Source organism: Rhineura floridana, chromosome 6 (genome assembly GCF_030035675.1).
Source record: "Rhineura floridana isolate rRhiFlo1 chromosome 6, rRhiFlo1.hap2, whole genome shotgun sequence".
Classification (NCBI taxonomy): Eukaryota; Metazoa; Chordata; class Lepidosauria; order Squamata; family Rhineuridae; genus Rhineura; species Rhineura floridana.
This window is the reverse complement of record NC_084485.1, coordinates 32,475,476-32,492,271: the sequence shown is the minus strand read 5'-3', so window position 1 is coordinate 32,492,271 and position 16,796 is coordinate 32,475,476. Positions and strand designations below refer to the sequence as shown.

The 16,796-nt window shown below is 40.7% G+C and overlaps 1 protein-coding gene across 3 annotated transcripts in view; it reads right to left on the bottom strand.

Moving 5' to 3' along the window:
* Positions 1-16,796, bottom strand: part of SULF2 (sulfatase 2) — a 147,288-nt gene that overhangs the window by 74,046 nt on the left and 56,446 nt on the right. For all 3 annotated transcript variants that reach the window (XM_061631363.1, XM_061631362.1, XM_061631364.1), the window contains 3 exons: positions 12,564-12,715; positions 7,600-7,769; positions 3,590-3,740 (listed from right to left, as the gene is read on the bottom strand). In XM_061631363.1, coding sequence (XP_061487347.1) covers positions 3,590-3,740; positions 7,600-7,769; positions 12,564-12,715 — 473 coding nt within the window. The remainder of the gene's footprint in view (positions 1-3,589; positions 3,741-7,599; positions 7,770-12,563; positions 12,716-16,796) is intronic.

Below are 16,796 nucleotides of genomic sequence, written 5' to 3'. Positions count from 1 at the left end.
AGGATATAAATTATTATTATTATTATTGTTATCATCATCATCATCATCAACAACAAATTATGTTGAATTATGTTGTATTGTTCTTAATATTTTTGGTACCTGATTTACACTTCCAAATTTTTATAAAATTGCAATTGTGTTTGCAATATTCATTTATAAAGTAGCCCCATAGAACCCAAGAGATTAGGTCACTAGCCCCTGATCTGCCATCTGGATCTTTGAGGGAAGGGATGAGAATAATCCTTATAGAGTACATGACGACACAGATGCCCCACTAGAACTCTGAAGATAGCCATGAAATTTTGGTTACCTAAAAGAGTTTCCTAACCCTCCTGGACCACACACACACTTAGTATGAGCTTTACATAGTTGGGTAATCACCATAACTAGCTAACAAATGTTAAAAAGATAATTGACTAGGTTTTATGGAATAATGTGTCAGCAGTCTTTAGTTCTTGTGTTGACACATCTTCCTCCAAAGCATCTGTGCAGCTTTCCTTAAAGTACTGCCTATCATTGGGAAATAGGAACTGAAAAACGAGACATATGATGACCCAGATACCTCGTTTGTTTTGGAAAAGCAGGTCAAGCCACAACTGTTTTTGGAATGCACTTGTGACAAAGCATAAGGTTATGTTGGACTGAATGCATTTTAAAATCATTGAGTCCATTTATAATTACTATTTCAATCCCAGCTTGCTGATTTGGGATTTAAAAACAAAGCAAGCCATCAGTTTAAGCAAGCTGCAGCACTGATGGCAACCCTCTCCAAGTGTATGTAGTAGCACTTGAGAGAGATTATATCTTCTTACAGCAAACCACCAATCAGCAGTAATAGTAATCACCATAATCACTAAAAGGCTGATGCAGGGCCTTCATATAATCTTAACCTTGCCTTCTTAGGGTGCCTGCATTATACTTAAATCACAAACAAAATGCAAGAATGCCTGGAGATAAGTTGTTTTTCCTCCATATTAGACTGGCAGTTTTACAGGCTTGAAAACAAGTCCATCTATTTTCACAGAGGGTGCCAGAGTCAAGATGAATGTTGTCAGACCACAGAAACACAGCCAGCACACGAAAGTTCTTTTATTGTCTTCTAATATCATAAGAACATAGGAAGCTGCCTTATACTGAGTCAGACTATTGGTCCATCTAGCTTAGTATTGTCCACACTGACTGGCAGCGGCTCTCCGAGATTTCAGGCAGAGAGTCTCTCCCAGCTCTACCTGGAGATGCAGGAGATTGAACCTTCGATAACACACCACTGAACAGCAGTTAGCTGTAATATGGGGAAAGGCCGTAGCTCAGTAGTAGAGCATCTGCTTTGAATGCAGAAGGTCCCAGGAGTTCAAGGTGGTGTACATGGTTTTCCCTCCACTCCTGTTTTATCCTCACAACAATCCTGTGAGGGAGGTTAGGGTAACAGACAGTGATTGGTGGTTCAAGGCCATCCAATCAGCTGTGTTGGCATTTGAACCCTGCTGTCCCAGGTCATAGTCCAACCATATAGCCACTACACCAGACTGGGGTGCGTACGCACGCACACACACATGCGCGCACGCCTGAACACTTTCTGGAAGTCCTAGTTTCACTGAGGTTCGTAATTCCAGTCACCTTAACAGTTTGACTTCTTCTGGTAATCTACCAACAGTTGCTTGCCAACACAGGGCATCATAAGAACCACTACAACAGCCAACAAGGTTCAGTACATTTTTTCAAGTTCTACTTTTTTAAATTTCCCAGTAGGCTCACCTAGATAACATTGAAATAATGATCTATTTCTGGCTATTTCACACGAATTCATTGTTATTTGGGTGACCTGATGAGAATTTTGTTTTCCAATTCCAAAATATGTTAACCCTCATGCAGACCTGGCAAAAAAAAAAATCACACTGGCTGACATTGGGATATATTTGGACCGCAATGAGATTTCCAATGGAAGGATGTGATCACTTTGTCCCCCAGAAACCTTTTTTTGTTTTTGGTCACCACAAGTGTGCTTAATACTATCAAAGAATCTTGAGCCAAAAAAACACTTGTTCAGAGGAGGTAGAATTTCTGGGGTATTTTTGGACCCCAGTGGGTTTTTTTTTTTTCCGGAAGGAAAACTGTAAGTGGTAAGTGGCTGAAATTTGGGGACATTTTATAGGATGAAATTTGTGACAATGTCCTAGGAGGACATCCCTGTAGGTCTACTTATGTGTAAATTACACAGTGAAAAGTGCTGAAAAGTGCTCCACAAGTCTGCATGAGTGTTAAGTAGAGGTTACTTAACAGGAAACTGCTGTACACAGAAAACAAGACTTTGTTTTCAATCCAATTTTCCCCAATTGGTATTGGTTCCAACTTGAACAGGCATTTGAGGATATTTTGCTATTTTAAATATTAATTTATAACATTATTATTATTATTCACAGAGCTACAATCCCCAGAAGAGTGGCTGACTGTTAAACCACTCTGGCCACTGGAGCTCTGTCAGGGGAACATGAGTCTTCTTTGAATGCACTTCTCAGCACTCTTCACAAGCTACACTTCCCAGATTCTTTGGGAGAAGCCATGACTGTTTCAAGTGGAATAAATGTCTGGTGTGAGTGTGGTGTCCTGATTAGCCAAGCCAAACAGTTGTTAGTCTGGCTTTTAGAACACTGACAGTTGGTTCTTACTGAGCATGCCTGCACTATCATAGACTTCATGTTAAATTTCTTAAATTAATTAAAAATCAGCCATGAATTTTAAAAACTTTTAAACTGCAGAATATGAAGGTCAGAGTATGGGGCAAGGTCAGTAATAGGATTACAGGTACTCTGTGAACCTGACTGGTTAATTTCAACAAATTATGAAACTGACAGAAAAAAGTCCAATGGGATCTGGATTTCCCCCCCCCTCGTTTTACACTTTGAATTCTAGACTCACTCTGACTGTTTTGTGTATTGCCATAAAAATACAGAGGGTTAGGCAAGCATTTCTGAGTTCAGGACTGTAAGTTTTGTAAGGTTTTGTTTTGAAATGTGCTTATGGGAAGCAGCAGAATAGCATGTGGGGGTATTTTCAATTTAACATGGCAGAATGTGAAAAATCCATGCTGGCTATAGTATACAGCCACTCTCGTGCACCATAAGGTCCCAGAGCAGATTACAACAATATAAAAATACAGTATTAAAACCAGTTAAAACAATTTACACTCAGGAGAAGAGAGTGGGTCCTAAAATTCATCCATCTCAAGTGTCAAAGGCCAGGATAAAGAGATGCATCTGCAGCATATGACGAAAGCTATACAGTAAAGGTGTCCAATGCAGCTCAGCCACAGAGAATGGCCTGTCCCAGCCCCCCCCCCCAAAAAACCTTCCAATGGTGGCAGAACTTCCAAGAGGGCTCCCTCTGCTGATCTTAACACCCGAGAGAGTCTGTGGGGAAGGTGACATGGTGCTACCATTCTGCATGGAGCAATACAACTACATAAACCAAATGAGGAAGTTGAGGTCCTGTGATTAAGAGAATCTATGTTTAGCTTGGCAAAGCTTAAAACTCATGTCATTGAAAAGAATAGGAATGCAGGAATGCAAAGCTTGGGGGCAATAAATCTTACCGCCTCCATAGAGTCATCCACAGACATGAGTGTCTGAAGGCGCTTCTGCTGTAGCATATTGGTGAATTCCATGTGAATAGGTTTCATGGGACCAGTATACCTCATTATCCAGTGCTTGTCTGGATTTGGAGCATAATTATAACTGGGTGTGCTGGAGAGACAGAAATAATTAACAACCATCAGTAAAATAAACATGGTATGCCACCCACCCATTTTAGCAATATTTTAGAGAGGGCATTGTGTATTCTGAGTTTCTGCACAAGTACTACATAAGCACAGTATTGGACATTGCAACTTGACAACTTCAGGATCCTGAGAACATCAGTTCTCATTTTTAAAAGCAGGTTTTGGGGTTCATGTATACTTGGCTTAAGGACAATAAAGAAATGAGGGAGGCAAATCTCAAAAGAAGTTTCCCCTTCAACTGCAACCACCTAACCATATGCCATACTGTTCCCAAGGATCCCCCAACCTTCAGTGGAGCACTAGGGCTACAGACTGAAATCAGAGGCAGTGAAGTCTTGCTCTGTGAATGGAATTCTGTTTCATTCATGGAAGAACGTGTCCAGCTTCTATAGTGTTACACCCAAGTGCAAATACTGTTCAGTTAATTGCCTGAAAATGGATATGCAAACGAAATTGAGCACTATAGCTTCTTATATATTTTTAGCATGGATGTTTGAGGTACATGGGTGGCAATTCTACCTAGTAGTAATAACCTTCCATGGTAGGATTACATTCTCTATGGCAGACAGTGAAACATTATAAACCTCTTTCATGATTTATCTAAAAGCTAGGGATGCGAAAACTGCTCTGCTCAAACTAAAACCTATTGAAATAGCAAGTATTCAGACTAAATGAGAATATATATCAACTACAGCAGCTTAGCATTAAGGCTAACATTCTAACTGGGGAGCATGAGAATGACATAGCTATTCTAATTTCATTCTGCACAGACTACTGTGTCTCATGCAGGCTCTTTAACAATAACTATCCAGATTGCTGGAGAAGCCCTACTATATTATTTAGCATCTGTGGTGAATTTAAGCCTGGCTACCTGAGCATTTAGCAGGAAACCAGGTAGAATGCTTATCATAACTTCAGAGCCAGCGTTTTAAGCTTTGTTCCACTCCACTCTAGTCTCCTTTTAAGCTGGATGGTAATATTACCATTTCCCCTGCTCGTACAAATAGCTAAGTAAGGGGTCTTCCTGTCCCAGATGCCTTAAAAATTTCCATCCCACTCAACAATTGTGGTAGGAAAGAAGAAAGCTGGAGCATCTGAAACATCAAACTAGATGAAAGCTTGAGAGTGTCTCTGCAGGATCTTGGAGGGCGTTGTGGCCAGATAGGCAAGGACTTTGGCTTCAAATTGAGAGCCTTTTGACCATATGCTGGATCCTGTCCTGATGAGCTGCTTGCTCACTCAGGCCTCAAAGCCTTCTTCAGGTGCAGAGGGGAATAGGTATGTGCACCATTGGCACCTCTGCCTGGCAACCAAGATGCAGCCTCTGGATTGGCTAGGTCTGGTGTCAACACCAAGCTATCTGCCCTTGCTTAATCGACAAGGTCTTCTACCTGCTGTATTTTAGGCTCCAGTTTCCTCCATGTTTTGAAATTAAACAGCAGTTTTACAGTGGTGCTGTCTATATGGCCTAGGGACGTGAGTTTAATGGGTATCATCCACAACTGAGCATGCATATCTAGCATGTACCTATGGTTCTGTGTGGAATGAGCTGGCAGATGAAGCTGTTGTGATCATATTGAAAGGAGGTGTGTGTCACAACTCAAATTCAGGATTCTCCAATGTTCTGAATGTGCTTAGGAGTTTATTTGCATCTGAAATACATATTACAGTAAATTGCATTTTGCTTTGACAAGTGGAACATGTTGATATTAAGGCTCTAGTCCAAAAAGTGCTTTGAGATGGGGAAGAGAGTATTCTTTCAGGGAAGAAAGGTTGCTTATTATTCTCTCTGCATTGTTAATGCTCTCTCTGATTTCAGAATGTTATTGTGGCTGGATAATGACATTGCTGCTTTGAAAAAGCTGATGGTTATGGAAACGGTTGCTATGTAATACCCTGAACAAATCTAAAACGCTTGGCAAATTCCTTGTCCAATATGCTTTGTGATTTCCTGGCCCATCTGAAACCTCCTGCTGCTTAATCCACTTGAAGTCCACAATCTTCTTTGATTATTACAAATGTAACCCTCTTAGACTTAACAGATTTGTCCATCTTATGGCCCAATACACAAAGTACAACAGTTCTGGAAACTGAACAAAAATAATCACTTCAAATTCATTCAGAAGGGTGGAGGAGAAAGATATCCTGGTTGCTCTCGTGAATGTATTTGACCTTGGGGGAAAAAAGACAATAAAAAGCTTACAGACAACAGTAGCTGTTCCTGTAAAACCAACCATCATGGATAAATGCCTATTAAGCAGCAAAAGCAAAGAATTATACATGTGGTTTATATGAACCTGCAGGTAGAAAATAAAATATGACCCTATTTTTTAATATCTGAAAATGATTGTTTTGCATATGAAACAGGCTCAGGATTACTTACTGGATATTGATTACCATTAAATATGTTTTAACCAGCCTCCTGTGTATACACATAAAACAACATTTTCTCTCTCCTACCAAACTCAATCTTTCAGTTAATAGAGTTGGGTCTGTATTGGTGTATCTAATCTGCATTAACCGGACTTTTAAAATCTCCCAGCTGATCTACATCTACAAAACAACATACATGCACACAAACAAACCCAGGGAAACAGTTCCACAGTTTTGGCGCTATTACAGGGAAGGCCTGTCCCATATACTCACTCCCTGGGTTTCTTCACAGAGCAGGAATTTCAAGGCAAATCTTAACACAAAGCTAAGTTTATGTTAGTATCAACACAGAACTAAGTTTAGAGGAGCAGACAGCCCTTGAAGACAGCAGAATTAGATGACAGGAGGAACATGTGGCTGCCACTGAATTTGGCAACTCCATGTCTGTTCTTCCTATTCTCCCTGGAAAATGTGTAAAGAAACAAAATGTTGACATGAGGTCATTGTTCCCCACACACACCCTCAGTATCCAATGAAGTAGAGTGAGGGTGGGGGGTGAGATGGCTTCACATCACTCACTTTGTTTTTCTGTGTTACCAGGGGACAGAGGAGGAAGAGATGTGGGATTGCATTAAGAAGTCTGGACTAAAAAGGGTGATCTTGTGCAAGCACGTTTCTAGTTCTCAAGATTTTTTTTTTCAAAAAAATGTTTTTAAAGATGTTTTGTTTTAATGTATTTTAAAGTCTGTTTTTATGATGTTTTAAAGTGTTTTTAGTGCTTTTGTTTGCCGCCCTGTGCTCCTGCTGGGAGGAAGGGCAGGATATAAATCAAATAATAAATAAGGTTTTGGACAAGAGCTGGAACATATGAAGGCAATACATCTGATGGAAGAATCGTATGTATGACTACTCAGAAGTAAGTCCCAATTAGTTGAATGAGAATTACTATTATTATTTAATTAAACTTATTAGTCACTTGTTACTTAAAAGGTCTCTAAAGGTGACTTACATTTAAAAGCATCAACATACATGCATTATACCATAGAAAAAATGCATATAAAACATTAACATTTTGTGCAACATTCCATAAGAAGAAGAAAAGTAAGTGTATATAGGATTGCAGACTACACCTCATTCCTATCCTGCCACTTAACCCATCGCATGTATTTCCCCAATACATCCTCTCCTTTTCCATAACTCTCTACCCCTTAACAAAAACTTTGCCAAAGGAGGAAGAATTTTGTATAAAATGCAAATTGCAAACAGCAAATGATGGGATTACTGATTTTTGGTTTACCAGTTATTAAAAAATGCCAAGCTGTTCTATTTCTGCTACCTGCGATAAAGTTATGCCAAGAAACAAATGATCCGAAAATGATTTCCCAGGAATTTTATGCCTTTGCTTATAAAATGCAGAGAATTGGTTTGGTACTTTGTTGTTGTTTCCTTACATGTGTTGAGAAGCATTGGGGAAGAGATGAGAATGCTGAGGGGCCGAGTCTTCAGGACCATGAGGAGCTGCATGGCTGAGAACCATCAAAACTGGCCTGTGAGGATACATCTTCTTCGAGATTCGGAAGAAGCTAATACTGTCATTGGTGATCAGGTCAGTTAGATAATCCTGAAAGCACAAGAGTGGGGAAGAGAAGGAGAAAGTTCAGCAAAAACAACATCAAAAGCCATCTACAAGCCTGAAGAGCACACAGCAATCATTTTGGAACTGGAAGGCAATCCTGATTTATTTATTTTTAAATGTATTTTCTTACATTGACTTATAATATTACCAAGGTCACATCCATATCATACATTTGAAGCATACTTAAAGGTAAAGGTGTCCCCGCACTTATAGTGTGAGTCGTTTCCGACTCTTAGGGTGACGTCTTGCGACATTTACTAGGCAGACCGTATATATGGGGTGGGATTGCCAGTTCCTTCCCTGGCCTTTCTTTACCCCCCAGCATATGCCGGGTACTCATTTTACCGACCACGGATGGATGGAAGGCTGAGTGGACCCCAACCCCTTTTACCGGAGATTCGACTTCCTCCTTCCATTGGAATCGAACTCCGGCCGTGAGCAGAGCTTCGGCTGCGTTACCGCCGCTTACCACTCTGCGCAACGGAGGGTCTCTAAAGCACACTTACACCACTGTAAAAGTCACGGCTTCTCCCAAAGAATTTTGGGAACTGTAGTTTAAGGGTGCAGCCTTCCCGTCCTATACAATGAAAACACTATGTCCACAGAACTTAATGAAGCTAGAAGAAGAACCATGATCTATGGAATTCCTTGCCATAGTAGGAATGTTAAATATGCCTGCCAGATCCAGTCTCCCACCCCTGGAATAGAGTACTGGACTAGGCTTGAAAAGACCCAGTTTCAAAACCTTACTCAGCTACACAGCTCAGCAGGTGGCACTGGGCCAATCACGGTTTCTTAGCCTTAACTACCTCACAGGGTCATTGTGAGGATAAAACAGGTGGGAAGAGAAGAAAGTATGCCACCTTTAGGTCTTTGAAGGAAAGGTTGGGATATAAACATAATAAATAACAAAGGTATGACAGTAGGAGATAAACATCATTTTAATCTATTTAATTTTAATGCAATGTTGTACAATGCAAAATACAGAAAAATAAACACAATATGTTCACGTTAAAATCAATTGGCATAAAACAGTTTGGCAAATATTTTCAGTACTACCATCCACTAAAAGTATTTAATTTTGTCTAAGGCTAGCCCCACCAAGCAGTAGGGTGAAGCAACCCACATCAAACAGCATTGTTAAAATGGGGTACAGGTAAGGGGGAAAAAACCTGGTGTCTGAATGGTGCAGCAAAAGTTTTGGTCCTACCCTAGTGGGGAGGGGGTCATTTGGGCTCTGTTTCAGACAGTAAAATGTTTTGGGCCAGCACTGGGTTTGTTCATTTACCCATGTAGACACCATGTCTGGCTTGGAGTGTTCTCATTAAGCTAGGAAAAAGACTAAAAATTGCACCCTACAGCCTCCATCCCAACCTAGCCGCCAACCTAGTGGATAAACCAAGGCCCATCTATTTTAGTTCCAGTGCAGGCTAGCCAGTTCCCTCTGGTAACTTGTGGACAGGCCATGATGGAAATTACCTCCCCACTTTTTGCTTCCAGCATCTGGTAATCGGAGCTATGCTACTCTAAATATGAAGGTTCCAGGTTTAGCTACCATAACTTTTAGCCATCCTCCTTCATCCATCTACCAGCTGTGTTCAGGAACAGCTGGTGTGTTAAGGTGGTCCTGCACCATTGCTCTCTCCACAGCAGCATCACTACTGCTCACCAAGGAAGGGCAATGTCAAGGATGAGGATCCATGGGGGAGCACCTGATTGGCTCTGCTGATGTGCCCATGCAGATTTGACCTCACTGGCTGCTCCCGGATTGCTCCTCGGTTGACCCAAGACATTTTGATAGCTGAGGCCAAGGGCAAGCTGCCTCTTGCTGTTCCATGTACAGTAGCTGAGCAGACTGGAAAATGAACCTTACTTCAACTCTGGTGACAGGACAGCATCTTTCACTGCACCTGAGGGCAACAGGCTAGCTGAGGGAATGCAGGGCTGGTCACACGGCACACACAGCTTTGTCCTCCAACACTTGTCTACTGATCCCCATCTCTCAGCATCTGCAGCCTGAGGAGACCACCTCACTCTGTTTAATGGTAGGACCAGCCTTGCTGTTATTTATCTGAGGTGGGGTCTGGCTTGCATCAAGTCTGGGAAAGGAAAAGTCATTTCCATCTGTACCATAACTGTGCTTATCTCTACCCTGCTGGATGGTTCTGAGGTTCCTAAATGGCAAGGTTAGTGAGGACCCAAGTGGCTGAGTGCTCAGTAGTGCATTTTACAATTTTGGCATCATTCTCTCGGGGGGGGGGAGAAACAAGCCTTTTTAAAAAATGTAATGGTAACAAAATGCTGAAGATACCAGAATATTAAAAAAAGCAAAGCAATTCTTGCTTGACAGAGACTGTCAGTTAACATGAATGTTGTATTACATTTTGATTACACATCATTGAGTACTCAGACATCACGAATTACAAAAAAAAAGTGGTCAATTGTTCACAATAGCACCAATGTGTTGCTAATTCTTGTGCCAGTGAGGAAAATATATTTGGAACCAGAAATATACACACCACTACCAAACCAAAGGATTATTAATGTCTCAGAAGTCATGCTATTGCCATGGGTAGTAGGAAATATCCTTAATGAAAAGATATATTAGGAAAAGATAGTAAGGGTTCCACTTTTGGATACTTAATCGCTTCAAGCACGGTTATGATACTGATACTTCTTGTTATTATACACAGCAATTTAACGATGTGAAAAGTTATAATCAGGAAGGGCCACAACACTGTGGCAGAGGCATTGCCTTGCAAATAGAAAGTCCTAGTTCAACCCCTGGCATCCTGAACAGAGCTAGGTAAGACCCCTGTCCGAAACCTTGGAAAGCCACTGCCACTCATTGTAGATGATGATGATGAATTTAATTTATATCCCGCTCTTGCTCCAGGCGGCAAACAAATCAATAATAAACATTTTTAAAAAGCGTTATAAAAACAATTAAAACCATTCTCTCAACCAGTTATCTCAGGGTTGCCAGAAAAAGTGCATTTCAGCCATCAAATGTCCAGCTCAGATAATACTGAGCTAGATGGAACAATGGTTTGACTCAGTGTAAATGTAGTTTCCTGTGCAGCCCTGTAGCTAGCCTTCCTTGTTAGGTAGGGCAGACATATTTCTAGGTGGGGTATTTGTGGGGGCGGGGAGCACAAAGAGGATGTGAGGACCAGGGGAAGCGGAGAGGCAGTGACATTTCCCCTCAGTCCTCCTCCATGCAGAGAGTGTGTTAACTTACATAACAGGCTGTATAAGGTCAAGTGAGAGCCACTGTGGTGTAGTGGTTAAGGTGTTGGACTGAGACCTGGGAGACCAGGGTTCGAATCCCCACACAGCCATGAAGCTCACTGGGTGACCTTGGGCCAGTCACTGCCTCTCAGCCTCAGAGGAAGGCAATGGTAAACCCCCTCTGAATACCGCTTACCATGAAAACCCTATTCATAGGGTCGCCATAAGTCGGGATCGACTTGAAGGCAGTACATCATCATCATAAGATCAAGTTAGAACATCGTCTTATTGTGAACATCAGGAATTAAATGACTGGCATATTTTTAATTTCATAAGAAAAAAGGATGTTAAGGATACAGTGAACAATGGGATTCCAAAAGGTGTAAAACATACAAAATAGTTCATGCTAAAGCTAAAAAGTTAAAAACTAGTGTGCAGCTTATTTTCTCAAAAATTCAGGTTTAACCTTGTATCATGACAACACCAATTAAAAAAAATAAACATGCAAGAAAGCTTTCTGAATGATAGGTTCACAATACACAATATTCCTCTAGGGTTGTTTTCATCCTTTGCCATCAGATACCCAAGAAAAAGAAGAAAAAATAGCCACTATGATTATGAGTATAGTGAGTGCTTTAAAAGACTAAAGGGTAACAGTGCACATGTTGTTTTTCTGATCACTTAATCTCTTTATTTCACCCTTAGCACCCAATTCTGCTCTACTCTATACTATATCTGTAGAATAAACAAACTCTTACTTGCAGGCAAACAAACATGTTTCTTTATTGCCGGCTGGGTAAAATAAACCTGTAACTGAAAAGCAGGAGGGGGGTGGACAAAGCACAGGTCTAGAGGTTGTGGTGCACCCATTTGCCCCACCCTGTCAATTTTCTTTATTTTGCTACATTCTTTGCTACTTCCTGTGATAATGGAAAGTAACCCAACATCAATGTTATACATCAGGTGTTTTTTGTAACTTGTATCACCAAACATTCCTTATTTGTACATGCTGTTCTCCCCCAGTCTTTGTAATTAGGAGAATAACACAACATGGAATTCTGAGCTCCCTTTCATAACATTGCAAAGAAGCACTAACTGAATTTGTGGATTTCTGACAGATTTAGGACTCCCCAAAATCTGCATACCACAACCATGGAAACAGCAATTTTGCAATAAAGAAAATTAATCACATGCATGAAGCAGATCAGAGTATGTCTCTGTGTTAATTAAAGCAGAGAACACCAGTCAATAGAACATGAGTCAAGCTCCAATCAAATCCATTTCCCAGCTGGTAGGACATACTGGAGTGTTTACCGTTTCAGAAACTGCCTCCTGTTGCTAAATAAATTTTAAATTATACATCCTTCCAGAAGTAAAACGGTAATGTAAAGTCTAAGGGAGCAGGTTTATGGACTGCAGTTTATAATACAGCAGTGGCTTTCAAATATGAAACAAATACTTTAATTAGACTGAAGCCATCAAGCATCCATATTGTTCTCACAGTTGTGGCCAAGGGAGGGAAATTAAAATAAACCCATTAGGACCTACCCTAGGGTAGTCAGATCCATGCTTTTCCTTCACTCCATTTCTACAGAGTGTATAGTTGTAAAAACGAGAGTTCTTAAGTAATCCAACCCATTCTTTCCAGCCAGGAGGCACATAGGAACCGTTATATTCATTTAGGTACTTCCCAAAGAAAGCTGGAAGCAGAGGAGGGGAGAAAAAAAAACATTGTGAGGAGACAGCAATATATAAATGTATTAATCACATTACAGATCTCTTCAATTTTCAGCTTTTACACACAAAGTGGCAGTATTTTCCATATGCAAGAATATTTTATATGACCCACAAATGTGCTTTAACATTTACTTAGTGCTAATAGTGCATTAGGCATAAAGCAGAATATGGAACGGACAGAAATCATGCCCAGAAAACTTACAGCAAGGGTTGCATACAGTCACCAGCTTGCTCACTCATAGCAAGTGATTAAGGACCACCTCCAAGCAACCAGGAAGGAATGCTCTACAAAAGTAAGCTATGTTTTTCCCCTTTCAGGGGATGATGTGTTCAACATTACTATTTTGAAAGTGTAAAACTCCATTTTGACAATCAGTCCTACTAAACTGGCATGTAAATTGCATTTTTTGTATAACTCTCTCTGCAGCACAGGAAATGACTTGCGACACCCTTCTACTGACCAGGCCCTCTTACGAAGCATATTCTGCCTAGCCTGCCTGTCCTTCCAGGAATTCTCAGTTTACAAAGCAATCCAAAACCCCATTGTGCCTGGCATGGAGTTGGATTAGGAGGGGCATCCAACTCTCCTGACTTCTCATCTCTGGCAATCGCCCTTCCACCTGCTGAATATGCAGGCGGGAATGCCTTCAGCAGGATGTCCACTGGTGGTAGTCAAAGGAAGGCCCTGAAATGAAGTGCTCTGGAGACAGGGCGAGGCTGAGCCATCCCAGGAGTTATTAGATCCTGAGCTGATCTCACTGCCATGATGCGACAGCATCAGGCCTGATTGTCCTCCTTCCCAACCTTTCACTGCTGCTGGAAAAAGGAAGTTGGGATTGCACCCTTAAACATTTATTTTATTTATTTATTGAATTTATATCCTGCCCTTCTCCCCAAAGGATCCCAGGGTGGCAGGTTTAATCATCTCCTGTCCATGATATCCTTCATGACTTGCCTAATTAAATTTGGCCAGAGCAATGGAACTGTGCAGATCTTATCTGGTTACTAGAGTGGGGCATTTACATTTAAAAAGAGGTGGGACCAGAAAACCACTGGTCCTTTGGGGGCTGGACTCCCTCTTACGTGTTCTGAGAAGAGAAATGGGCTGCTCTAGAAAGACCATATTGTTGCATGCACTCCAATCTCCGAGCGGTGTGTGATTTCCAGGGGTGCCTGTGCTTATTCAGGGTTTGGTTTCCTTAGAATGAAGGTCAGCGTAGACTGGTATCTTTAGGATATATGGTTTTATTTACACATATATACAATCTGACATAAAATTGAGGGGTGCGCAGCATTAACAGCCCAATAGATCTTGCTTCCCCAACAGGCTTCCAGAGAGGCACCCCAGAGCCATGGGTTAGGATTCAGACACAAAGAACAGGCAAGCCTCTCTGTCTTCAGTTTCCCAGCTTCTCACCTAGACTAACTCTAACACACACAGGCCACTTAGCTCCAGGATAAGGGGGAAGGGAGGGCCTCTCTCCTGAAAGAGTTCCTATGGCAAACATTGCTCACCCAGCTAAATCCTTACATATTCAGATTGGTCCATCCAGACCAAGAGACTGGCCAGGCCAGAATGATTAACATATGAATGGAGCTAGTCTAACTAGTTGTGCAGGTTTCTTCCACTGCAGATCCTAACTCCCAGATACAAGATTCCAAATGAGAGGCTGGAAACACCATCCATCTCAACTCCCCAAACCTATAACAATACAATCAACACCATTTTGGATTCTGAAATTGCTTGAGGAAAAGACTTCTGAAACCTTAATAAAACCATCTAAGAGTTTGGCTAAGAGTGAACAAGAAAAGCACTAGCCTTTGTTCAACTAGATTTTATGTAACTTTCCCCCTGCTATCTTCTCTACAACAATGCATACTAGTGCAAATAAAAACAAGGGCCAACCTTTTTAATTTTTCCCATGAACTGAGGCTAGTTTCCCTTCACCTTCATTTTTCACGCCACTCATACTTGCTTCCAAATATACGAACAAGAGGAAAACGGAGTGTGCTTTGTGATGTCACAGGTACACCACCAATCAGCACTCTGCAGCATTCCTTGTACTTCAGAATGGCAGGACTTGTTCCCTTTGAGGTCAGTTCTCAAGAGATAGTATATATGTATGAGAATGTTTTGAATGTGCATTCCAGAATGGAATGGTTTTTGTTTAAAATGCATGTCTAAATCTCCCTAATAAAATACTTCAATTTTCTAGCAGTTTGTATGTGATTGAAGTCATAGAGTGCCTGCAGCAGCTATCAGCTCTGACAGCTGCTACAGCAGCCTGCAGAGAGCTTCCCTCCAGCCCTCACTCAGTGCTGCTACAGCTGTGCTTGCCCTGACAGTGCTTGGTTTCCTCTTTTAGCCACAAAGAGGAACAAGAAAATCAGAGAGCAAGCAAGTCAAGAAACAGAGCTCATATACATATATACACTGAAAGACCATATAAGAATTGCAGTCGCCTTGCACAGGTATGTATTAAGATTTTATACAACTACATAATATCTAACTTACTTCCAAGTTCATGCAGAGTTACGTGTGTGCTAACAAATTCTAGTCCATCACTCTGACCATTGCCTGACACACTGCCTTTGCCTTTAATTAGGTCATCTGCATCAACCAGATTAAAATAACAGCAATGAGCAAAGTAAAAGCCAGGTTGTTATGAAGTGAGTAAAGCAGTCTTCACCAACTGGGTGCCCTTGAGATGATTTGGATGACAGCACCCATCAACCTAAGTCAGCACATACTGGATGGGGCTGATGGGACTTGTAGTCCAAAGGTGTTTTGTAAGAGGGCATCAGGTTGGAAAAGGCTGGAGTAAAGCAATACATAAATAAAATAAACTACTGCCATATTCTCTCAAGAAAGTACTATAGAATCAAACACTTTCTCCAATTACTTTGCTTGCTGAGCCACTTCCAATATTAGAGAGATAAATACAATCTACAGTAACGTGTGGGTAATTGAATAGTGGCGTAGATTTCTCCTCCTGGCCTTGGTATCTAGGGAAAATGGATTGAGATATTGATTCTTGTCCACAGTGAAAAGTACAAACACAGCCATCTAAAGGTTTTTGTGCCTCACCATTATATTACATCCAAACACAGCTGAGCTTGGCATTATTCGTACACTTTCTCCATGAAAAGCCAGTTTCCAATGTATTTATTCATTTAGCAAATAAGCCACTTGACAGCCTGAAACCATCAAAGTGGTGTACAACAAGATAAAAATTAGATAAAATACAAAAAATGCAATTTCTAAAAAAGTTAAAACCATGGTAACCAATTATGGTGGGTTACTAAGGCTAGTTCAAAATTTGTGGATCCCTGGTATTACAATTTATTTCTGTAGAGGGTGCCCCAGCCTGCACCATTTTGGTTAACCCTTTTGTTATGCTTGATGCTGCCATTCTAAATTAATTGCTGGTTTATTAGTTCTGTCCCATGTAACAGCAGGAGAAAAATCCTAAACTGGTATTTATTTCTGTCCTGGAAACGTAATCCAGTCTATTTGTGGCAATAAAAAAATGTAGAATCTTACCTAGAGTGAACAGACAAATCTTTACATTGTGTTTTGTGTCTGCTTGTAGACTTTTCAAAAATGTACTGTGCCCCACTCAAACATCAGGACTATTTTTAAAATATCATTGGACCACAATTTTTTTTTTACAATATTGCTTAACTCTGGAAAGGTACCAGCTAAATTATATAAAATGTACCTTTATAAACAGAATCTGTTTTGTTCCATTTAGAAACTTGGAAGAAGCACTAGGAAAATGTGGGCTTATAAATAAATAGACAAAGGAGATAGTATAGTCTTAATGAACCTAATTAAGAGAAACCTCCCACCCATTAAGAGTCTGACTGGTTCTTCAGACCACAAACATTCTGCCCTCCCAGAAGTCATTTTCAGACACAAGGAACAGTAAGATACCATGACATTCTAAAGTAGCTTCTTTCTGGAGAAGCTTTGGCAAGAAATACAAACATCTATGCTTTTATTTGCAGTTGAGCAATGAAATAAGACACAGAGACACCAGC